General features: G+C 40.7%; 1 protein-coding gene across 1 annotated transcript; it reads left to right on the top strand.

The window, feature by feature from the left end:
* Positions 1-254: 254 nt before the first annotated feature.
* RRP1B (ribosomal RNA processing 1B) lies at positions 255-26,627 on the top strand. The gene is made up of 16 exons (XM_055801462.1): positions 255-501; positions 4,770-4,852; positions 5,786-5,843; positions 6,545-6,630; positions 7,628-7,689; positions 9,891-10,020; positions 11,495-11,559; positions 12,102-12,262; positions 12,910-13,004; positions 14,038-14,135; positions 14,642-14,661; positions 15,067-15,192; positions 16,001-16,740; positions 19,584-19,730; positions 20,472-20,538; positions 21,660-26,627. The coding sequence occupies exons 1-16, from the start codon at positions 255-257 to the stop codon at positions 21,848-21,850; spliced, it is 2,376 nt and encodes a 791-aa protein (XP_055657437.1). The 3' UTR covers positions 21,851-26,627.

Here is a 26,627-nt window from a genome sequence, read left to right as displayed (position 1 = left end):
ACGGCCGGGCAAGGCAGGGCAGGGCTGCGGGAGCTGGAGACCGGCCCGGCTGTGGCGCCGCTGGGGCAGGGGCTAACGGCGCCGGTGGGTGGTGCGGGGCCGTAGGCAGGTGAGGGGGCCGCGGGGCCCCGGCAGATGCTTCCCTCGGCTGCTCCCGTCCCGTTTGTACAGCCAAGTTTTCAAGCCGTAGCAGACGGGTTTGGGATGCCCCGGCAGCTGCCCCAGCTACCCGCGGCCACGGCGCCCGCCCCGTGATGACGGCAAAGGCGGGCGACAGGGGTGCCGGTGACGCCATCAGGCGGCGCCCAGCTCTCCGCAGCGCGGCGCGGCCGGGACGGGCCCGGACGGGACGGGGACAGGGACAGGCCATGGCTCCTGCCGCCGTGCAGCCGCCTGAGATCCAGTTCGCGCAGCGGCTGGCCGCCAACGAGAAGCGCATCCGGGACCGCGCCCTGAAGAAGCTGCGGGGGTACATCAGCGTCCGCACCCAGCGCACGGCCGGTAGGGCGCGGGGCGGCGTGGCCCGGGACGGGGGCGGGGGGCCGGTGGGGGCGGGGGGCCGACCGGGGCCCAGCGGTGCGGCGCGGGTGGAGCGGGGGGCCGGCAGCTGGCGGCGGTGGGAAGCACGTGTGGCGGGGAGCCGGGGCCGCCCCCTTCCCCGGCCGGGGCCGCCACCTGTGGGTCTTCTGGGGTTTTTTTTTTATTTATTTATTTTATTTCCTTTTGGGTATTTTTTTCTTATTCTTTCTTTTTGTTTTGCTTTTTTTGGATTGTTTTTAGTTTTTTACTTTTACGCACATATTTCATCAGAGGAAGTATTTGCCTCGGTGATACCGCGAGGGCCGAGCACGCCGTGAGGGAGCAGAGGCCCGTTCGGGTCCGATCCTTGCCCATGGGTTTCCCCGCGGGCAGGCCGGGGCACCGCACCGCCGCCGGGGGCTGGAGGGCTCGGGGAGGATCTGCCTGGTCCGGGGGGTGCAGGGGCCTGGCTGGCAGCAGTAGCGTGGCCGGGATGGAAGCAGTGTAGCTCGCAGGCTCTTATTCCTAGGAAGAGGACAGAAATCCCGACAGATCCCGACTGAGCTCAGCCCAGTATACGGAGCATATAGTTTTATTTTCTGCTGTGCTGCCTAGTGAAGTGGTGGCTGCCTGTTTCCATGACTGATACTCAGGAGCATCGGAGGAAAGCTCAGGAGTGCTTCAGCACTTGTATAATTGCAGTCGATTCTGTTACTCATTCAGATTATCTGGGTTACCTGTTACCTCCACATTCATAGTATCAAAAGCATTTTTCCAACAACATTTGTTGTCCTACTTGGGAGCTGTGTACTGCCACCTTAGAATCAAGGGAAGGAGACTGGTCATGAGCATTTGCCGAACACTGTGTCTAACCTAGTAAACCTTCCCATAGCATTTGGGAAACTGGTACGGAGGTTTATGCATACACACTCATTCGGCTTTGAGGAAGCCAGCCTAGACCTGGCACCCCAGGAGCTAAACTGAAACTGGAATACTGGTTGACCCAGAGATAATTCCTTGAAAAGACTCTGGGGAATAGATGTTGTTTCTTCATTTTACTCTCTTTCCTTTCTGCATAGTATTTGACCCATTAATGCATTTGACGGGGGAAGAGCATGTAAGAGCAGCCTTACACGGTCAGGCTAGAGAGCCAAATAGCCCACCGTCCCATTTCTGACAGTTACCGTAGGTGTAAGGGTTGCCTGGGGATTAGTAAGAGCAAGCAAGTGTACACTGTATTCCTCCCAAGTACCATCTGAACCTCCAACTATTTTGAACTCTGGAGGCTTCCTAAGCTGCACATGGTTTCTCTTGTGTTCAGTAGTGCTTTGTGCAGCTTGCTGCAAAGTGCATATTCCTTTAAGTTTATGGAAGTATCCAGATAGAGAGGAGTGCCCTAACTGAGAGAGAAGGTTGGAGGTTAAGCTAATGCCATAAGATAAGATATTAGGAATCCCACCCCCCCTGCCCTGGGCAATTGTCACTTGGGATGTGAACCTTCTGCGTGTCAGTCAGCCCACCATGAAATGCAAATGAGTCAGAAACAAGGGTGACTTAATTTCCAGACCACTTTTAGATTTACTTACTGCTATGTACTATTCAAGGTGGTAATATTAAAACAGAGGTTAAATTTTTTTGACTTGGAGAGAAAGCATTTTATTCAGGAGTTATTTATTAATTAGCAGTCTTATATCCATCCAGCATTCTGAGGGAGATGAGGTTTACACATTAGACAACCCAGCTAGATACCCTAATTTGAGCAGCTGAGAACATGCTAACTTTGGAAAGGTGTGGTGGAGTTTACCTGACGTTCACCTCAGTCACATCTTTCATAGGTAGACGGAACTGCTCAGTATGATCTGTGCTAAGGCTGAATTATGGATCGTGCTGGGGAAACTTCTTCAAAGAGCTAGAGCTCTTAATTTTCAACAAGAAGTTAAACGCTACATAAGGCATAGAACTACTGAAGTTGTCACGCGTGCAGATGAGCTTGAATGAGCACATTATTCCTTGGAAGTGGTCTTTTGGTTGGTTTTTTTGTTTTGTTTTTTGTGTGCAGGTTTTTTGTTAGCTACCTTGAAAGAGAAGAGCATGCTGTATTGGGCTGATAATAGGATATCTTTATAGAGACATTGGGAAATTAATTGGTGAAAGAATATTAAATAAAAGTAACTTTTAGTAGAAGATAAAAGATTGCTGTGTGGTTTCTTATCTGACAGAGCTGCACTTAACTTGGGCCTGGATCTGTAAGGGATTTATGTAATTTCCACGGAAATGTGGAATCTGGTCCTTGGAAATTATTTAGAATAGGAAAAATACCAACATTTTTAATGATAGCAATGTCGAAACAGCTAACTCCCAAATAAAAAAAGCTTAAAAGGCTTGCATTAAAGTAGTGTGCCTTCAGTGAGTGGTTCTAACAGTATTAATCCAAGCAACCCTGCTGTGCATAGGGAGAGAGTTACAATTCAGACCCTAAACCCAAAATATTTGTCAAGGTAGCTTGAAGGTAAAGGCGGCCTTCAGTTTTGCACACTGTAGTTGCTAATGCAATAGATTCAGGTTTTAAATTAACCTTGCTTGAATGATTATTATTTGCCAGCTGTGGATGGTGACAGCAGGGCACATGAAGTTGAAAAATGGAAAACACAATCTTGAAACAACTTTTTGAGTGACTAGGATAAGAAATTTACTCTAAAACCTTTTGATCAGGGTCAGGACTGCCTAGGACACTTTAAAAAGCCCTCCGTGTATGAAAAGCAACCCCATGGAAGTCTGTATTCCCTAGACAGGGAAGAACTCCTGAGCCATCTTTATAGGTTGCAGCTGACATCCCCTGGACATAAGCTTCAAGTCTGATGCCTCTGTAGAGTTAATGCTGTGTGTGAGGTTAATCCTGCTCCTTACTGCTACATATAATCTATATATAATAGCATATAATTCTGTTCAGAAATGTTATTAATTTTAATATTTCAATGATTATTAAATCAGTGATTTGTTTCATATTTAATCTTAACATTATTACCAAATCTAAGTTAAATTTATAACTAATGCTTAATATTACTAGATACATTTCTTCCTACATAGCATTTTGCGTATTTCCTTCACTCAGCAATACTCCCTTTCTTTTTAACCAAGCATGGCTGTAGGTGATTTAACTAACATGTTTACAATTTTTCGTCTGAGTGGAGAATGATGCAGTAGTGATAACTGCTTTCAAATTACTTAGTCCAAGGAGGAGATAATCAATTTACATCTAGTACTGGCTGTCAGGCTTTTTTGATTGGCAGACCCCTGAACATTTTTCAAAAGTGACAGTGATCTTTTTGGACGAAATTTGAGCTTACTGAAGTTGATTACCTTTTTGACGTGGTTTTTCTTGAAATTACTTGAGAGTACTTAATAGGCCATAGTTTGAAAATAGCTGTAGTAGGTTATTGTAGCTACCTTGTAACAGTATACTGTTACATTTTTACTTCCCAGAAATGTATTTGATGTCATGAATAATCCAGTTTTTAAAATGTTCTTGAGCAACTATTATTGACAGTAAAATTTTATTTTCCATGTAGTACTTTCCTTCTGTAGTATATGATTTTGATTATAATGTGAATTTTTATGGTCAATAGCAAAAATATTCTTTGCTGTTAAAATTCAGGCAATACAGTATCTTAAGGCTAACTGGAATAAAAGTATTTTCATTATAGTTTCTCAGGCTCTTTGATTATATATTTAAATATAGAAATAAGTGTGTTGACTGCTAGAAGTTTATTCTGTCAAAACAAGTCTCTAATAAGGAACAAAACTATTGATAAAGTGAGACTTTTATTTAAAAAAAAAAAAGACAAAAAAAAATTAAACAAACCCAAAAGCCATTTCAGTTATCTCTGAGGATTTGCACATCATCTCTCTTGCAAAATTAGATATGATGCCCTCATTAAAAATGTCTTTCAAACTTGGTGCTAAAAATATGCCCGAGGGTTTTATCAGAATTATCTTAGTATTCATCTTATCCCACCTGTGATTTCTTTGAAATCTTTGTTACTTTGCTACAAGGTAGAAGCTTACAGTGATGGAATCACTGAACTACACCAAGTTGCCTTCCAGTTAGTGTGCTTACAGTAGGAACCAATCTTTACCCAAGGGAATATAACAAAAACAAAGAAGAAAGCAGGGAACAGAGGGAACTGCGTGAAAATATTTTGGTGGAAATACGGGTCTTTTTCATTTTCATTCAGACTTCTCTGTTCTAGGTGGCTTCAGCCAGGAAGAACTGCTAAAAATATGGAAGGGCTTGTTCTATTGTATGTGGATGCAGGATAAACCTTTGCTACAGGTATTGTAACTGGGTTTATATTTGCTTGAGAGGTTCTCTTCTAAAATACACTATAGGGACGTACTAATTTAGAATAGTGAAAATTACCTGATGAGTTGCTCACCTTTTTTTTTCTTCTGCTGCTGCCCATATACAGCAAGTGCAGGTGGGGTGACTGTAACTCAGTGATACTCACCACATGAACAGAAGCCTAAATGGCACGTTTGGAGTCACCCTCTGAACAGCAGGTGTAGCCATTTACCTTCCAAAACCAGAACTGAAATATATACCATTATGAAGTTCATTAATCTGGTAGAACTAAAGCAGTAACAGCAAGTTCCCCTTAACTGCAACTACAACGTACTTGCAGTCTTTAGTTAGCCTAGTTTGAAAGTTTCACACATCCTTTTCTTTTGTTAGTTTGGTAGCACTTCCTCTACTACCAGATTTGTCTCTACTACTGACTTTTGTCAACTACTACCAGTTTGTCTCCCTACTCTCAAAAGACACCAGTTTTGGATTACCAGATCTTAGTAACCTCACTTAATCAGTTTTCAAATGACTTGTCTGTTTGCATGAACAAGGTTTATCTCACACAGAGTACAGAGAGCTCCACCTACAATTAAGGTATATGAAAACAGTACCCCTAAATTTTTACATCATTTGTTAATTCAAATACATGGTATATTTTTCCTCCTACTTTAATTTTGTCTGCTGTCAGAAAGATGATTTGTGCAGGGATCTGGTGAAACAAACAGAGGTTGATACCGTTGAATCTTCTCTTACAACTGACCTAATCCATGTGGAAGGATAACTGCAGTACTAAAGCAGCTGTTAAAAGAGTATTTTTCATTTTGAAAGATGTTTAATGATATTCATACTTCTTGCTGTTTTCTGATGGAATGTTCAGTGAGGAGACCAAGCTCTGAAATGTGCTATACTATTAACTTTTAGGAGGAACTTGCAGACAATATGTCACAGCTTATCCATGTGATTCAAAATACAGAGGCTCGTAAGTACTATTTCATTGTCTAATGTTTTGTAAGATACTTTCATCTTTGGTGATTTTGAGACCACTATTGTACAGAGACAGCCAGATACGGGTGCTGCTTTCGTTCTTTGCTTTGTGTCTAGCTGGTGTGTGTGATTGCATTAAGGGAAGCATGAGGTGCAGTTTGTTCTGGTTGTTGCAAGGGAAGAGTTGTATATCCAGCATGATAAAGGTGAGACTTTGCAGGATGGGGTAGCAAAGCAAACTTGTCCCCTTACTTTGCTATTCTGCATAGACTGACTTGTTCTGTGTATTTCCCACTCAAAATCAACCCTCTTTCGTGAGCTGTTAAGCACCTAGTATTCAAAATGCACATGAAATAAGAGTGCTCAGTCAATGCCAAAACTTGCATGGATAGAAATGAGTGCAGAATGGGTATTTTTCTCTAAACTTGTGCATATGTAACACAAAATAGATACAAAGCCGTCCCTGTAATTACACTTACCTTTAACAGTGTGCCTTTTCTTGTGTTGTCCTGAAGTTTGACTTGTCCTTGTACCCGTCTCAAGCATGTCTTCCCATAGCTCTATCCCTGTTGCTAGGCTGATCTCTAGGGAAATGCATCCCTTTCTCACGTTGAAGTGATTTCTTGAGATTCTTTTAGGTTAGCAAAATAAACTGTTGTGCCAGACATGCAGATATTTTTTCTTACTCTCTTACAGGACACCTGTTCATTCAGACATTTTGGCAAACTATGAACCGTGAGTGGATTGGGATAGACAGTCTGCGTCTTGATAAGTACTATATGGTAATACAAACTCCTCTGCAGATCTTTTCTTGCTGGGAAGCAGCTTTGTCTGCACATGCATTTATGTATGTTGTAAGAGAAGAGAAGTGACTGTCATCTTGATGCATCGCAAGAGACACTTGTTTTAAAGGCTTTCACTCACCACTGCAAATCTAAAAGCCGTTACGGTTTATGTCATGCTGCAAGTGCTTTCTTGTTTGCCTTCCTTTAGAACTTAGTAATGTTTCTCATTGGTTTCTGTATGGAATACAAATACTGTCTCAGAAGACACTGCATCAATATCAGTTACTTAGACCAGACTGTTTAAAGACTTCTGTGATTCTGTATAAAGTAGTTGTCACTAGAACCCCAACTTTCCATTGCTAAAGTACATTCAGCTATCAGAATTCTTTCTGTAGAAAACACTATATTAAAACAAATAGTAAAATCAATGAGAAAAGAATCTGAAAAGACCTGCCTTTGTAAAGAGGAAATTCACATTAGTCTTCTTTGAAATAAGTTAATTGCAGGCACATACACTGCTGGGTTTTGTTTCTAAATCCTAGCAGAAACAGTTATTTCAGTAAATGGAGTGTTTTGAGCCAGTTTAATGTAGCTGTTTTACATGTGTCTGTCTCTTAGTGCAAGTTTTAAGTAAATAAGTTGTTACTGTTATCATCTGCCCTGTATTGTTGTCTCCATTTGAGCTGTGGGGTTTTTTTAGATTTGGCAGCACTTCATGAAGAGCTCAGGGTGATAGAGCAAGAGAAAGCTGTATAGTAGAGATGGTTGTGGAATTTTCTGGACTTAAGATATGAAAATAGTTCATTGTCTTTTGAGCTTCACAGCATCCTTCTGTTGCTTGAAATGATAGGTCTGTCAAAACATTCATATGAGGAAGCTTTCCACTTTATTGTGCTACAAAGAAGTTTATTAAGAAGTCTATTCATATTTCAGTCATAGTAACTCCTTTATCTGTTTCATGAAGAACATGTATAACAAATTTTGTATTTCGCAGCTAATGCGTAGGATTTTGAGGCAATCCTTTGAAGCGCTGAAAAGAAACGAATGGGATGAAAGGTAAACAGATTTCTGAATGTAGTTGCATCATGAAGAAGTTGCCCAATTTACTTTTATCTAATATGTTTTCAGTTTGTAGATCCTTCTCTCCATAGGTGGTGCTGTCATGAAGTCTTAACACTCAGTCTTACTTGTTCTGAAGATCACTTATGATGTGTAGCTTAGAAAAAAGTTGTCTTATGCTTCATTAAGTTAAAAGCACACTGCAATCAGTAACTCACTTAAGCCATTTATTGTGTTTCACAGAAAAAGATTTGAGAAAGTAATTCATGTATGCTTATGCAAAACCTGAACATAGGAGTTTTTCATGTGGTATTCCAAGCAGTCATGAAATCTGAGGGATCCAGATTTTTCACGGAGTTTGCTAGATCTGACTGATTTAGTCAGGAGAGCTATCAATGGAGTGTGAAGGGATTAGACAGAGAGCCTGCATCCCAGAAAATTAAATTTTTGGGGGTTATGTTGTTTTTCTGATTGGCTGTGACTTTTGATTTTTATTTTTATTTTATTTTACTGTATTTAATCACAGTCTTTTGATAAGATGGAACTCCTTAATTGTAAACTAGCTTTCTGTTTGTTGTACACATCAGTGGTTTTGTTTGTATTTCTTCTATATTCTATTAAATGGGAAGTAAATGCAGTCATCTTGCTCTGTCTAGAGCTCTTGTGGCGCTTCTAAGCTTGCTTTGTGTTTAAACTGATGAAGAACTTTTAAGTCTTTTAATTAAAAGTACTTGATAACCTAGTTAGGTTATCCTTTCTCCCTCTTGCCTTCTGAAATGTGGAATGCATATAGGCATATTTTTGTGGAAATAGGAAGGAATGCAAAGCTAAAGTACACCCCATTTCTTCTACCTTAATTTTGCATTGGGTGAATGCCCACAGGTTGAAGAGATGAAAATGTTTATTGACCAGAACAGAAAGTGTGTGAGGAGGTTTGATAAATCTGAACCCCTTCTTCCCCACACACATTCCCATGGCAGAGACATGGTCACCCAAACTGATGCCTGATGCGGTTTGTTATGGCTTTGGTCTCCTTTTTTCCAGCTTCACTGGAAGGATGGCCTGGAGGCTTTTCACCACCAGAGGAAGCAGCATGGGGGGAGACAATCATGATTCCTTTCTTTGCAGAGCAAGGGTGCTCAAGAGCTGCAATTCCCTCCTAGGTGTAGCCTAGAAGCTGCCTAGCATGTTTTCCGTTTATCTTTTCTTTTAAAATGCTTTTAGAAGAGAAGAGTATTAAAGTGAAACTGAAATAATCTTTGTGGGTTTGGAATGCTTTAAATTCTCTTTGGAACTGGAAATGTTTGTTATAAGCAAAATTGCAGGAGGCCCCACAGAACGTCAGGGGAGAACACATGGACTATACATAGCTTCACTTTCCTGAAAGATGATGAGGATAGGCAGAAAAAAAAAGGAAAAAAAGTCCCAAGTGCCGCTCAGATGCAGCAATGACAGCATGTCTCTTTGAGCCATGTCACTCCAGCAGTATTTGTTAGTACTCCAGAAGTCAGTAATTGAACAGAGCCACAGTCCTACATGTACACAGCTCAGTCACTTTTGGCTTGAGCTATTGGGATGGTAATTTTTTTATGCCTACCTTAGGCATTGATCTGTTCTTCAATGTTACCGTTTTGCTTTAAGGGACAGTGGATAACATAGTTTAATGAAGGCAAAATCTGCACAGTTGAAATGAGTTTGAGAAGGATCGGTATTAAATTTAAACCTTGGCTATGCACCAAAATGCAATTTGTCTCATAAAATGGAAGGGTATGAGGTGTTGTCCATCAAGGATAGATGAATGCGACAGCTGTGTCTTCAGAATGCCCTGCTCAAATGCCAGAATCCCTCCTCCTATCCATTAATCATATAGCATAATAAACTTGAGTCCAAATTAAGGTGTGAATTTTAAAACAGTGATTTTCACTGCAGCAAACTGCATTGAGTGGATTGTATGATGCCACAAAATCATCTAGACTGTAAGGACTTCTGATTATGGATGGATATTTTTAAAAAGTTTGCTTTAAAATGTGAAAATTGATCACTGGATTTATTTCTTGTGAGTGTTGGATAGCCATCTTAAAGAACAGATAAAACTGTGAATGGCTAGAGTTTGATTTCAAAGCAAATAGAACATGAGCAATTGGATGTGAATATATTGTTCTCTTTTATTTCTCTCTTTTCTTTTTTTCCCCCGCCAGTCTAATTGAACTATTCCTGCAGCTACTAATGAAGGAAGTTATGGACGCAAGCAGCAATGCTCCCACTGGGATAAAGTTACATTTCATTGATATCTATCTGGATGAATTGGCTAAAGTTGGTGCAGAGGAGGTTAGAAAATACTTTGTCATTTTCCTCCTGATTAATGTTAACTGTAGCATGCAGCATTTTAGAAGAAACAGAATTTTTAGATTATTTATATTTTAACAGTTTTAAGTGTAATGTAGGAACGTTGAATAACCATGAAGAAAGTGACTTATTACAATTTGTGCTGGTACTTTTACTCATGTCTTGTTATAGACAGTGAGAATATAGTAGTTTCTCTCAAGTTCCTGAGTACTGCTATACTGCTCCAAACTGAGGTTGGAAATAGAAATAGAAAAGTTAAGACTATTCTCATTTGTTTGTTTCAACAGAAGGGAATTAACATATTTTCCCTTGTGTGAACATGTTTGCCAGTCTTTGCTTTTGCAAAAACTGATGTAAAACCTGCTCTTGGCTGATAGTATGACACCTAAATAGAGGAAGAAAGTGAGCTTTCAAAGTTATCTAATATTTGCTAATTGCTGGCTTCAAACCTTGTTGGCTGTCCATTGAGCAAATTTACCTTCTACATCCAGTTGTTTATTTTGCTGGTGAATCTGTCTTTCTCAGCTGTATGTTGCTATTTCAGTTGTCCTTAGTTTTGGTTGATTGTTACAGTGGTCGCTGTATTGGTTACAGTGATGCAGAGTTTTCCAGCAACTGAATGCATGTTCCTGCAGCTGTCACCACTGAACTTCTTCAGAAATACTTCAGAGTATTTCTTCTGTTACTCTACTAGGGTGAGGTGCCCGCTGCCCCACACCTCCTTCCAGACTTCTGCTCATTCACCTCCTCTTGTTTCTGACATCTGGATACATCTTGCAATGGACAAAGCTGTCAGCAATTTTCCATTTGTATTCTTTGCAGTCAGTATTGAAAGCAATCCTGCCTGCGGTTTTTGTGGTTCTGGATTGTGAAGTGTGAGAGAGAAGGTGCCTGCACAAGTGACTGCACTTGGAGCCCAAATAATTTCTGCAGCTCCACAGGCAGAAAACTGTGACTAAGCCATTCACAGGAAGCATGGGGAATTAGTTCTCTAGACTATGTGTAATCACAGCTGATGCTCATAAATATAATTTAGGGAAGGATTTTTATCTTTAGTACTACTAAAGTAGCTGACAGTGTTTTGGTCCAAGCAGTCCAGTTAAACCCAGGTCTTACTCACGTCTGCTACAGACCATCTTTGCGAAAGTTACTTGTTTTCTCTGCCTCATGTTTCCATATCTAAAATTAGAAGCTTTTTTATCTTTCTGTACTCGGTAGATGAAAGTCTGCAAAGCAGTCAACATTTTTATAATGCTTCCAGGAAATACCTGGAAGTTAGCGGTAGTAGTCATAACAAAAAGTCACTGGATACTCCTGTCAGTTGGAATTAGATAGTATGCTGAAAAACTCTGACTTAATTTCTTGAAGAAGATCCCCCTACACCAAATATTCAAGGAATTTGAGTGTACACATACAATATTTACTGTACTCATTTTTTTTCTTTCTAATCATACAGCTCACAGCAGACCAGAATCTCAAGTTCATTGAACCTTTCTGCAAAATTGCTGCCAAATCAAAGGAGTAAGTTTAATGAAAGGATAAATATTTTTTTAAGAATTAAGAAATTCTGCATATACCACTCCACATGGTAATAAATGGCTTGAAGAAGAGTCGTAGTATAACTTCAGAATGTAGAGAAAGGATATTTTACTAATGATGTGCACAGTCATTTGAAGAAAACTTGTATTCATCAGAGCTGTAGATAGTGTTTATGGATTTGTGAGAACTATATCAGGCTCTGTTGGTTTTGTCTGGTTATTAATTTTTTTTAAACGTGTATAGAACAGCTAAGCTAATTAGATCCTTTGTTGCTGCAGCGTAATATAGAGCAGCATATAAACACAGTGAAATTTAAGAGGAAAACACTGGTAGGACACTTGATTAAAGGGCTTCTGTTTAGGAAGTAACAGGTTCACTTTCCTCATCTGGAGAGCTAGATGCTTGTCCACTTTCTTACCCATGTTCCCTGTGCCCCTCAAATTTTCTTTTTTTTTTTAATGTGAGAGGGGAAGGTGTGTATGCTTCTGCCTTTTGACTCTCATCCCTGCTGTCTTGTAACACAGTCGATGTGTGCTGCACGCCATAGCCACTGGTATCTTTGAGATCATTGTGGATCAGTCCCCCTACGCCATTGAGGATCTAATGAGAGAATTGGGTAGCAACAAAGATGAGGATGTGTCTGAAGAAGACAAACAGGAAAATGAAGAGGTGCTTAAAACCAAAGGTGAGGAGAAAGTTCTAAACTGCTTTGGTAACACTTCGTGGGATTTAAAAAATCTGTTTCTTAAAAATACATTTCTGCTCTGAACCAGTCAAACACATGTTCAAGGAGTTGTAAGGATAATTGTGCTTTCCTGTCTTCCCTTCAGATGTGCTTAAACAAAGTGACTCCATAAGAGCATGTCACAAAAATCACTGGTCTCTGTAAAATCAGGCAATACAGTTTTCTGCAACAGTGCTAGATGATAACCCAGTCTGGCTTTTGGCTTGGTTGTCCATAACATTTTTGAACAAGATGAGGTTTTGGCATTCTGTGGGCATTTTAAATTAAAAAAAAAGTAAAATAAATCTGAGCAGGAAGATTTTCAATCCAGGTGTACTCTGGTATAGAGGCAATTTTTTTAAAAGGCACTCAGATAATGCCACAGTTGTGTATTGCATAATGGTGATGTAAAGTAGTTCAATCAGTCCAGGCTCACAAGATTGCATGAAGAAAAATACATCTGATCTTCTGTCAGAGTGATCAGAGTACCATGTGCTGTCACAGTTTGAGAAAGTGCTACAGGGTTCAACTGTTCTGTTAATGAAGCAACCATCTCAAGCTATGTCAAACAAACTAAACATTAATATTCAGTATTTTTTTTACAATAGCAGAAAGGTGTTTGTCGAGAAAATCAGTGCAGAGCTCTGAAAAAACAGAGGACGTTTCTGAAAATACTGATGATGGTATCGGGCCTGTTCTTCAGGTTTGTGGCTTGTTTGCTTTATTATTGATACTCACCCTTTGTTTTCTTTTTTCCCATCCCTTTCAGGAAGTACAGAAGTAAAGGGTATTAATCAGATAAGCATGTTACAAAATTTTAATCTCCTTCTGCTTTAATGTAAGGTGGTATTTAGTAATGCAGGGGTCCTCAAACTTTTTAAACAGGGGGCCGGCGTGCGGATGAAGTGGCAGGAGGTCACCTGCGGCTGCTTGGTTTCCCCCCCTAACCCCCGGCGCTGGGGGGTTCTGTAAATACCAGGGGCCATATTGAGGACCCTGGGGGCTTGTATCCGGCCCGCGGGCTGTAGTTTGAGGACCCCTGATGTAACGTGTACTCTGTGAACAGTTTACGAGAAAATAAATTCATGTTTCAATTCTGAATTCTTCATTCCTCTCTCCCATACCTTCTTTCTGTGCTCCTCCCTTCCTGTTTCAAGAGTTCAAAAGTGTATGGTAAAAGCCACACATCACTGTGGGTGGTGAAGCAATCAGCTTAGGTTTCATTGACAGTAAGACCAAAAGTAGTGGCCGATGGGATACGTGGGAGAGAGGGTAACATTGCAATCTGGGTTTTTTGTAGACCCACTTCCAGTGCAGTGAAGTGTTTTTGACAGTTTCACCCATCATGCATGCACATGCATGGTAGATACACTTCATGCATCTGTGGATTTTTAGCAAGGATTAGGATACGACATGCTTTAAATCTGATATTTACTTAAATATTTGTAGGAGTTTTGAAGTTGGTTGGCTTCTCTCTTGAGTAAGTATTAAGGTTAGGAATGTTTGAGAAAGTGATACTGAGTTCAACTGTTCTGTTAATGAAGCAACTGGCTGTAAGTCAGTATACATGTGAAGGGGGTGTAAATTTCAACAGAGAGAAAACACTTTGTGTTCAAAGGAGGTGGCTGTTTAAAGGATGTGTATGCTACTTGAAGTATTGGTAACACGAGTCACATTGGGTTCTCCTGCATTAATAAGCTAACTAAGAAAAGCTGTATAATGCTTTCCTCCAACAGTTTGATTATAAGGCTGTTGCTGACAAACTCTTTGAATTGGCGAGCAAGAAAAATACACCTTCCCTTAACCGAAAGCGTCTGTACAAGCTGGTCAAAAAGTGAGTTCTGTTGAAATACACCTTGCATGTGCCACTTTGTCCTAAACATCTTATGCTTTGCTTTTTCTCTACCCTCGCTTGTCCTGGTGACAATGTCACGAGAGCAGGCTTGTCTCACAGCCCCAGATAACACACATAAGGTGCCTGAAGCCTGTGTTACTGTTCATCATAGGTACAGAAAACTGCAGCTAGCTGAGGTGTGTCCGCACTCGGTGGGTTTGTACTGCAGGATGTGACATTAGATTGTGCGATACGCAGGTTACAGATGTGGGAGAAGCATTACATTGGTGTTTTCTCAATACTTTCAGTGATTTGGTTTTGAGGTTTTGGATTTCTGAGGCAAATTTCTTCTGGAATTTCTTTGTAACTTCCTATGCAAAGTATGTTGTTCCTGTTTTGACAAATCCGTAAGTACAGTGACAAGTGACGCTGTGCTGCTAGTGTAATTATTGGTACTAAACCAGTAATACTGTTTTGTTTTTCCTTCTCTCCTGCCCCACCTCCAGGTTCCAGGACTTAGCAGAAGGTAAGGACTGAGCAGCATACAGAGGCAGTAGTTTCTTTCCATTGAAGGATATATATTGTCCCTGTACAATGTATATTGCTTTTATTTTTTTTTTTTGTTAATATGTTATTCAAGAATACTGTTTTGGGTTGATTTTTTTAAATCTCATTAAGATACATTACGTGTTTTTGGTGAGATGGCCAAATCCCCTTCACAATTTGAGCAACCCTGTACTTTGTCCTTAAATGAAAGGAGATTATTTTTACTTAAACAAGTAGGAATCATTCCTATGATTTTCCTTCAGGTTGAGTGGGGAGCAAGGGGTTGATTTTCTTTCTGTGGGAGTTATGTTGTATATGAACAGCATAACTGTACATAGAAATAGAGCTGGGAGTTTTCAGATCCCTTATACTTCCTCCTCAACAGGAATCTTCCCCCAAGATTTTCCTGAAGATGTTTCTACAGATGAAGATGATGATGAATTCAGCAGGGGAAGGCGAAAGAAAAAAGCTGTCAAGCCATGGGAGAAAAACAATTTGGAAAAAGTGGAAGGTAAAGCAAGATCAACTTCTGGAAGAGAGACAGTCTGCAGTTGCTTGAGTATTTTGTCAAAGTATCAGATAAGCAGTTCTGAAGAAGGCAAACCTGTTGTTCAGGATATGCTGATTTGTATCATGTTGTGATGAAGGTTAAATGTGAGATTAAGGTCTCTTTGAAAGTGGTGGGAATTTTGTCACCAATTGTGAGGCAAGCATCACCTCAAAAATTTCAGTCAAAAGCAGAACTGGAAGCAGTTGTATACATTGCTCCATTGAGCAGTTCCATTTACTGTAGGAAAACAGAAACATGTCAGCCTTCTTAAAATAGGATGACTGTTAGAATATAGGAGTTTGGGGGTATTTCTGGAAGGTGAAGAGAGTTACTGAGAACCAGGTGCAAGTATCTGTAGCATCATGGCTTATTGGCAAAAGCCCAGTCATACCCCAAAATATGTCACTGAACTACTGAACCCCTGAGTTGCCCTTCTGCTTGGCTTAATGGGTGGGTAATAATTTTTTATAGGAATATTGTTATACTAAATAGGGTTACCACAGCGAATGGCTTAGATATTAGCTGTGACAAGGCAAGATCAGCAAAATATTAGTTAGGCCAGGTGTCAGAGGACTGCAGCGTCCTGACCAGCTATAATAGTAAAGTTGTTGTGCTGACTGGTGGCAGGAAAATGGTATGCCTATTTTAAAAGACAAGAAAAAGAAAGAAAGAAAAAAAAACCACCAAAAAAAACCCATCAGAATTCAGTTGTAAGTACCTTTGTGTTTCACGTCTGTATTATATGGTATTCTTTTTGGAATGGATTTAGAGGATGAACAAGAGATGTCAAGTGTGAAAGAGGCATCAGGTTCCCAGAAGAGGAGAAAAAGGAAGAAGAGGGACAGCCCAAGTGCTGATTCTGGAGCAGCTAATGGAAATCGTGAGGAGGGAATAACTGAAACATCTGGATCTAATGTTTTTGGCCAGGAAAAGGTGCCAGAAAACAACAAGGAAGGGAAGAAAAAGAAATCGCTAGTAAATGAGGCAAATGAGACCACAAATGTAGCAGCTGACGCCAGAGAAAATCACAGTATCTCTGCACAGAGCAGTCTGAATGATGCAGAACAGAGTAAAAAGAGTCAAGTGAAGAAAGTGAATCCAAAAGTGCAAAATGTTCTTGTAAAACCAGCATGTCAGAATGGACCAGCTAATGCCAGCGAGGCACAGGATGTCAGCCCATCTGTCACACCGTTAACTCTTAAGGTTGTGAAGAAGAAACAGAAGGTAGGGGCTGTCTTGGTGAATGGGAATACCCTTTTGCAGCAAACTGACGTGAAATCCAACAAGGAGGGCTTGCTGGGGACCCTGCCAGCAGATGCAGACTCTGAATCTGTGCCCTCCAGAAAGGTCAAATTGAAGACAAAGACAAAGCTGGTTGGTTTGGAAGAGATAAAAGCCTCCAGCCAGAAAGCAGCGAACTTGAAAAAGAAGAGAAAAGTAAAAGAGGTGCTAAACTCTGTTGAAGTCAATGGAGTTCTGGACACCGCATGCAAGAAAAGCAGGAAGGAGGTATGTATATCTCATTCTTTTCTCTGCCTTCTCGATGAGCTGCCAGGCTCCTTTTCAAATCTGGCTTTAGCTTTGAGTCTGGGGCTTGATGAGCAGGCTGTGTGCTAATGTCATGCATTGTCACCAAAAAAACTCAGTTCCCCAGAAATCCACATCCACCGCCATGGTCTTACGCCCTCGTGCGCAACAACACTAAAGCCTGTGCCAGCTACTTAGCTAAAAGAACTCATCTAGCTGAAACTTGGATTGTTGGGGTACGGGGTTGTCTTTTTTTTTTTGGGGGGGGGGGGTGTCACTGGGTTAATTATTATTTTGCATTGGGTCTCTGGCTGAGCTTACAGCATGTTCACAGATGGCATATTTTGGCAAAAGGATGAGACTGGGAAGATGGAACTTCCCTTTTTCAGCAGCAGCAGCACACATTTAGATCAGTATAAGCTGCTTGTGCCCTCAGCAATTCCAATAGTGGCTTCTTTTGCTAGCTCATTTCTCCATCTTAAACAAATTGTTAGTGCTGTATGGGGAAAAAGCGAACAGAAAATATGACACTGTGACCTTCAATGTCATCAATGGCTGTATAATCACATTTATGAATGGTCCAGTTTCATACAAAGTCAATACCGTAGGGTTTTTACTAGGAAAGTCTAGTTGTAGTTGTCTTCAAAAATGTGTGTCTTGCAGTTTGGGAACAAGCTAACTTTTCTACCCTTTACCTCCCATATCCATTTTCTTCTTGGCAACAAATAGAATAGGGTTGATTTTGCTCAGCAGTTTGGGAGTTGAGAAGCATTTTGCACTGTGTATTTTTGGTGGCGTGGCTAAGAGAAGAGAGTGCAAGGGTTCTTCCCTCTCCTGCCACTGAAATGCTTTTAACTGCTCATTTCTTGTGTGTGTATTCATCCTAACGCATTAAGGGGTTCAATTATATTCTTGGAAGTCTTGCTGACAGTCTCACTTTGGTGGAAAGAAAATTCAGAAAGCATAAATGATATTCAGAATACAAAACAACTCCGTGTTCCTCTGACTAAAAAGTGCATGTTACCTATCAACTCGCCTCTGTTTGACTTATCATACAGTTTTAAACTTAAGTAGTGCAGCCTAGTATATAAACTTGATATAACTACTCAGTCCTTCAATGGAGAAAAAAATGCATTTTGAAACATTGATTAAATAGTATTAAAATAACTTTGATATTTTAAAATTTTTGATGATAAAGTACTGAGAGGGAAGAACCAAAACATTTCTCTCTCCCCAGTATGCAAGCTGCATTTTTCTCACTGCAGGGCTTCCAAAGTGGGAACTGTTGGCTTTTTCTCCTCTTACCTAAATCCGACATGTTGCATACCTCATCTTTCTTTCTCTATAAAAGCTTGGCTTCTAAGAAAATATTATAAGGTTCAAAGATCTGTGATAGGTTTGAGATGAAGTTCCTGCAGGTTTCATGGAAATTAGTTTTTGGCACAAATTAGTGTAGCCACTGAAGGAAAGACAGCAACATGGCCTCAGCACTTGCCTGTTGGCTGGCTGGCCAGTCAGTGCATGGGCTAGTGGGCCACTCTTGCCATATATAATTCTGAAGAAACTACAGCATTTGCTGGTCCTTGCCTGATCCAGGTAGCTGTGTGTGTATGTGTGTGTTGAGTGGCAGCAGGGGGACAGAGGCAAGGAGAGAAATTTGGGAGTTGAGTCAGGAGGAGAATGATAATGTTGGTATAAGAAAAAAAGAGGGCAAGGTAAAGCTAAAATGTACTAATGTGGAGGAAATTAGGCTTTGCTGATTTTGTTTTCATTGCTTGAGAAATAATATGTTTTATTTCCTGGGTTTAGTTATGTAATACTGGTCCTGTGCCCAGAAATCGTGAGGGGCGTGCTTGGATTCTTGATTTTAAAGGCAACACACACCTCCAAAGAATTGGCTTCAAATGTCAAGGGGGAGAAGGGGAAAACCCAAACAAGTTCAGCATTATTTCTCAGTTGTCTCCAGAATTCAGAAAGAAACGACTTACGCTTTTTCGCTTTATTTAAAGCAGAAGTGATTTTCAAATTGAAAGAAGCCATATCCCCTGGATATTTTCCACAGCACGGCTGCAGACTGCTCGCCAAATTTCACATCTGTATGTTGACGTGAAGCATAGCTGATCTTCCCCTGACAGTAGCCCACAGATATCTGGGGCCCCTAGACAACAGGTTGGAAAGCTCTGGTGTTTTGCATTTCATTAGTGGCACTGCCAGCACAGGTCCTAAGAATTGCCTTATGCTGGAGGAAAGGATTGCTTTAAATGGCAATCCTCAGTGTGAATTTGAGGTAGCAAACTAGTGGCAATGTGCAATAGCTGGCTTTCTGAGAGTATAGACAGGTTTCATACTCCACTTTTTTTTCCTCCATCTAGCATAAAGCTGGGTTTGTTCATTAGTTGCGTATCTTAATGTGTCCAGAGGTACCACAGAAGAGTGTTTGCTTAAGGGCAAGGAATAAAAAAATCATCAATTGTGTGCAGGAGAGCTGGGTCGGTTGTAAGGCAGCCTTATGCACATGAAGAAGACACATTTGTTTGCAGTCTGACGAGACAGGCAAGTGTTCCTTCTTTGCTTTGCAATGACCTTCCTATTTCTGCACAGAGCTTGCCTTCAACTGCTGTTTTCAGTCATACTAACTGCAAAATTAACTCCTGAGAGGTAACCGTGACACTTAGATTTTATGAGTATCAACTAGCACTCTCTCAGCTGTGACGATATTTACAGAAGCCACCTATGATAAGCTCTGAGCACTGATCACTCTACTAGGTATAGTTAAGTATAGTACTTCTGCACTGAGAGCAATTTTTTCTTTCCTTCCTTTATAGGAAAGCAGTGCTGCTCTATCATCATTAAAGAAAAAGAAAGCAAAACCAGGAAATGATTTTGTAAAATTTGAAAAACTAACTCTACCAAAGCCGGTATTCTTCAGGAAAGCCAGAAGCGCCATCTCCTCCACCAGGGCATCCAATCAGGTAATGGGGTCTCACCTTCTCCCTGAGTCTGGGCACAGGTCTCTTCCCAAGCTGCCTGCCCCAGCAAAGAGCATGACCCACTCATGCTGTCTTTTCCACCCTGCGTTAGTCTTCTCATGTGGACAGATAAAACTGGAAATGCTGTTGCGTTTCCTTGTAGGCAGTCACACATGGCTCCAGAGTTTCAGAAAATGAGTTGTATGCATCTTAAAATCTCTTCTTCCCTCGTCCCCACCCCGCTTTCAAAAATGCCCTCTTGTTGAAAGGACACCATTCTGAACCTGCTTATTTTGCAAGAAAGCAAAAGCATAAGCTGACTTTCAGTCTTGCTAAGGACCTGGAGCGTCCATTTCTTCCCATTTGTGGAGGGTGGCAACAGTACAGGGCTTCTAAAGACTGCCCTCTTTTTCACAATACACATATAACAAGCCGTCTTTGCACTTTGAGGCCTGACTGCAGTGGGGCCAGTGTATTTAATATACAAATATCTTCTTGTGTGTTGTTGAATTATGTAATGACATTAAGGAGAGCATGTGATTTCTCTACAAATGAAATACATTTGCTTTTGGCTAGAAAAACTGCTGTCTTAGCAGGGGTCAGTGCTAGAGGACTGGGAGTGTTCTAAATCAAATGAAGGAAGGTGCTTTGCATTGGTTTTGATGGGATGCAGGTAAGGTAAAAGATCGCATAGCATTGCCTCAGAAATCTTATTTTACTTCATGTCTTTATTTTGTTTTATAGCTGAACCAGCTACAGTCATCAAGCTCCAAAAAAGTCACGTTTGGCTTGAATAAAAACATGACTGCTGGTGAGTCTAATACATCTGTGTGTCTCCACAATTTCTCTTGTAGTCAAGGAAGGGGGAAGCTGTATGCACTCATCCACACCTATACACTTTGCCTCTCTAGAACAGGATGATTGTGATCCTTTTTTTTATCTCAGTGTTTGCATATACTTTATAAACCATCCTCAAGTTCCTGTCCAGAGGAGGTGGTAAGGTTCAGGACATTTGGCCCGACAGCTAGACTTGCACTGATTCCAGGGTGCTGTTTCACTGACTTGCAGAAGGAGCCTTATGGGTAGAAAACAGTGCAGCAGAGCAAGACTCACCTTCCTGAGCTGCCTGTTCTGCAGGACACCTCTTAGGGAAAAGTGCACTTCACAGTCTTCATTGCTCACTTCTGTTTCCCAGGACAAAGGTGCTGATATGCTGATGAGCTCAGGGTGTATAATAGCAAAGTTTCAGTTTTATCTTGGCTACCTGTGGTTTATTAATGGTAATGAGTAGATAAATGTTACTTCCCTTTTGGATACCCTGTATAAGCAGCAGTGGTTTTCCCTGTTAAATAAACTTCTTCCTCCATAGCATGGAAGTTTATTCCATGTATTCATTTGGCTAATTTTTTTTAACTCTCTGAGTTGTGCTATAGGCTAAATTCAAATTCAGAACAGTGTGTTTAGACACATGTCTTTATGTTAATGTAACACAACTGCACAAAGAGAAAAGAAAAAGTCTACCTGTTGGCAGAAGGGATAACCAAGAGACTCTAGAGCAGTGCTGTTTAACAGTCAGAGCAGAGACACTTCTTACCCACTGTCATCTTTTAAACTGAAGTGTGGTGTTCTTCGGGACAGCTGGACCACTTATTTCAGAGGAGTAGGCCCAGAGTCTCTGGTGGTCTGTGAAACCATGGAGAATGGTTCACAGCCTCTCTGTGGACTGAGCAGACCCCGGTCTCAAAGACTCTGCTAAGAGATGTGCTTCACCACCATCTCCTTTTTTTCCATAGTCTTAGGTTTCTGATCCTTAGTGAAGGACTTGAGGATCTGAGGCAGACTTCCAGGGTTGGGCAGTTCAGCAACCGATTGTCAGGCCCAGTTGTTCCAGGAGTTGTGTTGCTTTTAACTTGTTTGCTTGTTTTTCAACAGAGTTTAAAAAGAATGACAAAAGTATATTAGTGAGCCCAGAAGGACCCTCCCGTGTGGCTTTCAATCCTGAACAGAAACCCCGTCATGGGGTGCTGAAGTCACCCAGTGGCACCCCAGCAGGAGAGCCTCAAACGAAGAAACCTTATACTCTATCAGCTAAGAAGAGACCAACTGCTATGAACTTCTTTTAAACCAACAGATGTGGCCTACTTTTGTACAGGACATTTTGCTAACCTAGAATGTTCTCTGGAGGTATTTTGGAACTTCTTTATTTTTTTAAGTTAATACAAATTGTATATACAAAATTCTGACTGACCTAGGTCATCACTATTTTGACACCACTTCATCTGTATCTTGAAATACTTGTTTTGTCTATTTACAGAAAAGAAACAAAATTCAATCTCTGCTCAGGTTTGGTCTATAAAAAGTATGGTCTCTGCCCATGTTATTCCCAAGAGACTTGTTCATTTAATTAAGGAATGTTCAGCGTTTGATTGTTCCGGTGATTTTTTTTTTTTTTTTGAGGTTAAAGAAAACTTGGACTTCATGATATTAAACTGGTTTTAATTGCGGGGCTTAAAATGGAAAAAAACAATGTAGACTTTAAACCTACTCATTGCTCATAAATTTTTTAAGTTTACCCCATCGGTTTTCATGTGTGACCTTGGCATTCTGTTAATTCTTCTTCTGGAAGTAATGGTTACCTCGTGTCTCTGTTTAGTAACAGCTGGGCTTGGGTAGCTTTACAGATAGGAAGCAAGCTTTCCCTGGGGTAAGAGACGCCTAGCTGCTCAAGTGGTCACTGTTGCACATAAACCTTCACAGCTGGTTGCCTGCTGAGTTGGGAATAGTCACCACGTTATTTTCAGTAACGCAAGTGCCAAAGCTGGTTCACACTTGTCATATTGTAAGTGGGCTTCTCTTTACTGTACCTGAAGTAATGCTCTTGCAAGAGAAATCTTTGATATTTCCAGGTCTTCCCCCCACCCCCACTGCTGTCTTTCCTGAAGCTCTGAGAAGACTTTCGTTTTCTACTTTAGCAGTTGGTGTCACCACATATTACCAGAACTCAGATTCATTCAGTGAATGAACCTCTGATTGTACTTAAGTGAGCTAGATCGGTGTAGTGCATCTTTGGTTAGGACACACATCTCTCTAAAAGCTTTGGTGCCTCTCAGTACAGGGTAAAACTTTACAGCCCAGGCAGCTTGATTTTGGCTTTGATGTAGAACCAGAATAATTCTTTCTGCAGCATTTCCTTGCGTTAAGTTTTTTGGATATTTTATGGCTACTCTGCATGTTTTGGTTTTTCTAAAGAACGAAGTGTATTTCTGTGAGAGACCATTAAAAGTATTCTGAGGGGGAACTGTGAGGAAGGGGAGAGCAAGTGAAAATAAAAACTTGTTTTATACTGTTGGAAGATTTGAAATCTTTCTTTGGAAGTTTTGCTTTTACAAATGAGGCAAAGGCTTTGCAGCAGATCTCAATGTTAGAGCTCAGCTTCAAAGTACAACCTGGTGCCAGAGCAAAGCTGTTCATGAAGCTTCCCACCAGTTACTTCGGTAATCCTATAAGAGAGAGGGTAGGCCCGCTTCACTATCTTGTCTTGTGATAACTGGTAAACATTTAGCTACTTCAGCCAACAAAATTAAATTTTGTGATATGATATATTTGCATACATCAATACTGTTTTTTACCAGTTTTTGATGCTGGCTGTCCTCTGCCAGATTACTCCTTGTAAGCAACTGGATTGAAACTGCTTCTTTGTAGTTCATCTAGAATTTCTTCAAAATACTTGTGTACTTGCAGATTGCTGGTTGGTCTCAGTTGCTCAGTTCTAATCTGTGCCCATTCTTGCACTAAGTTTGTGACAGTTCACAGTTTGTGGTACTGCCAGAAAGTCATTTTGCTCTTGTCTTTTCTCATTTAAAGTGAAGGACTGAATTTCATTTGGTTTTGTTTCAGTTTGTATTGGTTTGACTGATCAGTAAAGAACTCTGGAGAATACATCTGATAAAATTAATAATACTTGCTGTTTGAGCAATTATTGTTCTTTTATATTTAAAAAAACCTCATTGTATATTAGCATAATGCATTTTTTTGACAAGGTGATGGTAAGTAGGATTTAACAAAGTGTTTGATATGTTGTACTGTTTATCTTGTACTGTGGGTGAGAAGTCTCTTGTGGAATATGCATAAAAGCATTTGTATGTGCATGGTTGTTAATGCATTATGGTGAAGATGCCACATTCCTCCAAGGATGTAGATTAAAACAATCAGTAGGTAGATCTGGTGTGCACAGAAAAATCCAGAATCAGGACACATTGGGGTTTGGGTTTGGTTTTAATACATATAACTTATTATGGAAGTGTGTTTAAGTTGTTGTCTGGATCTTTTTCTATTGGTTGGGGGATCCATTGAACCTGTTGCTTGTCCAAATATTTTGTTGCCCACAGTGCTAATGGAGAAGGCAGAAATGGCAGTCAAGTTGTTATCTAAGATTGTAGTGATGTGGTTGCTTGTTGGGATTCATGCTGTCATGTGAAAAGGGGGAGGAGAGCGGGGGAATCTTCTCAACCCCAGTGTTTGATCTGTCTGTTGGCAGCCCAGGAAAGCTGAGACCCTTGTGCCCGACCAGTCTGTCAGCGTCCCATTATAGGGACCCTTCACTGAACAGTCCCACTGGATCGGAGGGCAATTCAACTGCCTTGTTCAGGGAGACGCACCAATAGCATCAGGGGGACCCCTCAGTGGGTCTGCCCACTTTGTTTAAACGTGTTACCCGCTGCCAGCAGCGGTTAGTGCCCACACTAACAGTTTACGGAATTAACACTCTTTATTATAAAATCGTGACAAGTTAAGATTCGTGATTGTAGGTGACAGGGACTGTCTGCAAAAACAAGTTTGAAATTATACACTACCAAACTATATACAACCAAAACCTTAATTACTAATGACAGGTAGAATGAGTTAGTTATTTAGCATGCATAAGTCAAAGTTCTTACCCAAAAGGCATCCCTATAGGGGAAGAAGACGTGTTCAGCCCATTGACTGATCCCAGAAGTTAGGGTGGAATCTTCCCATCCCGTCTCCCCTCATCTGTCCATTTTTTGTACTTCATAGTACATTGCATATTCATTCATCATACACAGGATTGGTTACAAGTTTCTCTTCTAATGCAAAGTAGTACAGATCCTTAGCACTACTGAAGTTCTCTGTTAACTACGCATGCTCCTCAACTGGGGTTTTGCCCTTTTTCAGGGGGGTTGTTTGAGTTGAAGGTCATGATCTCCCACTACCACTATTATCTTTGTCCTATTTTCAACTAATTTTCTGTCGATGCCAGTGGATTGCAGCATCTTATCATCCTGTTTCCTCTTGTAGCCAGAACTTTCCCCACTTGAAGGCTTCTTTCTGTGTAACTGAGATAATGGTGTTCTTTTCACTATCTGTTCTCATGCTCCCCAAGGCTGACTCCCTTGATTACAAGTCCCTTCATTCATTAACAACTTTAGAGGGAGTTGGATTGACCTAGCTTTGTGAACACTGTATCAGAGTTGGGTAATCCAGGAGTTCAGACAACAATTCCTCCTGCCCTGGACTTATTTCAGTCCAGGACTAGTCCATTTCCATCACATTTAGGTGGAGCTTGAGCAACTCTAGTCATATACATTGTTGTTGCTAACTGGTATTGTGTGCCCAGTGAGGTGTAGTAGTACCTTGGAGGCAGGTAACTTTGGGAGGGAGGTGTGCGTTGGTATTACAATGAGATTATTTCATCTGAGGAAAGTAATTTCACCACAATGATTGGCTCAGCCATGGACATCTCATGGATCCTTTGCGTGACAACTGGCATGCAGCTTATCGGCTGTGTGGTGCCATCAAGTTCCCATTCCTGCAGGGAGCATGACAGAGCCTGGCCGCAAGGTCTCCACTCCGTTCCATCCTCCATCACTCCTATCAGTATGTGCTGAACTGGCAGGATGTGTTGCTTAGGGAACTGTGGTGACGTAGATTCCGTGCGTGCCAACCATCCTGAAGGCAATAGCTGTATTTTACCCTAAAAAGCTTTCCGTAATACTACACTTCTGTTAAGACTCAATTTTCCTCTAATTCCCCTCCTCAAGGTGATTCTCTTGTGCATGCATAATCATCTGTGCCATGAAACTGGTGGAATGTTTTGTAAATACACATATGTAATGTGTATTGTCTTCAGTGGTGTCTGGAATTTCATTCAGGATGACTTTACAAACAAAATGCAAGCACTGTCAGTGCAGTTTAATCAGTAGTGTTGGGTTAAATTGAATACATGAGCCAAAATATTTGGATAATGACAATTCCAATAAACATTTAAGAAAAAAAAAAAAGGGTGGGTGGGGGCGTAGGGGAGGGAGAAAGAAATGTAACATCTGGGATATCCACTGAACCGACTGAACAGACACAATGGTACTCTAAGGAGAGATGTATCGATAGGAGAAGAGAATCTGATTTGGTGTTGCTTCGTAGGTTTTTTCATAGTGTTATTCCAACCCTATAGCTGCCAGTCACGTTCTGAGTCAAAGTAACGTAATGTGGCATACATTTTAAAGGACTGTATTTTGTAATGATTGTCTCTGCATTTTTGTTATGAATCTGGTCAATTTTGTACTTCTCAAGTGCTAATAGTTTATAATTCTTTATAGCTTCAACAGAACTCAAAAGCACAAAATAAATTCAGCAAGGCAAGTTGAAATTATATTTAAATTATGAAGTACGCAAGATCTTTTATAGTCCATCAAAGCTATGTGACTTGGAAAGCATCAGATGCCCTTTTTGTCATTTATTTCCTGTGCTTAGACTTAATTACAGGCAGAAAAAAAAAATCCATGTCTCATTTCATGTACATCTGCAACAGCTTTGTTAATACAAATACAGCGTCTAAGCATTACATCATTTAGTCTAGTCCAATAAACCATTCTTTTTTGTGGA

The sequence above is a fragment of the Falco peregrinus genome, chromosome 4, assembly GCF_023634155.1.
Source record: "Falco peregrinus isolate bFalPer1 chromosome 4, bFalPer1.pri, whole genome shotgun sequence".
Taxonomy (NCBI): domain Eukaryota; kingdom Metazoa; phylum Chordata; class Aves; order Falconiformes; family Falconidae; genus Falco; species Falco peregrinus.
This window is presented reverse-complemented; position numbering and strand designations above follow the sequence as displayed.

What these genes read in the sequence shown, in the direction of transcription:
- RRP1B (XM_055801462.1), top strand. Translation starts at nt 255, where the DNA reads ATGACGGCAAAGGCGGGCGACAGGGGTGCCGGTGACGCCATCAGGCGG. An exon ending in GCAAGAAAAGCAGGAAGGAG is followed by an intron (nt 16,741 to 19,583) that starts GTATGTATATCT and finishes CTTCCTTTATAG; the next exon opens with GAAAGCAGTGCTGCTCTATC. An exon ending in GAATAAAAACATGACTGCTG is followed by an intron (nt 20,539 to 21,659) that starts GTGAGTCTAATA and finishes GTTTTTCAACAG; the next exon opens with AGTTTAAAAAGAATGACAAA.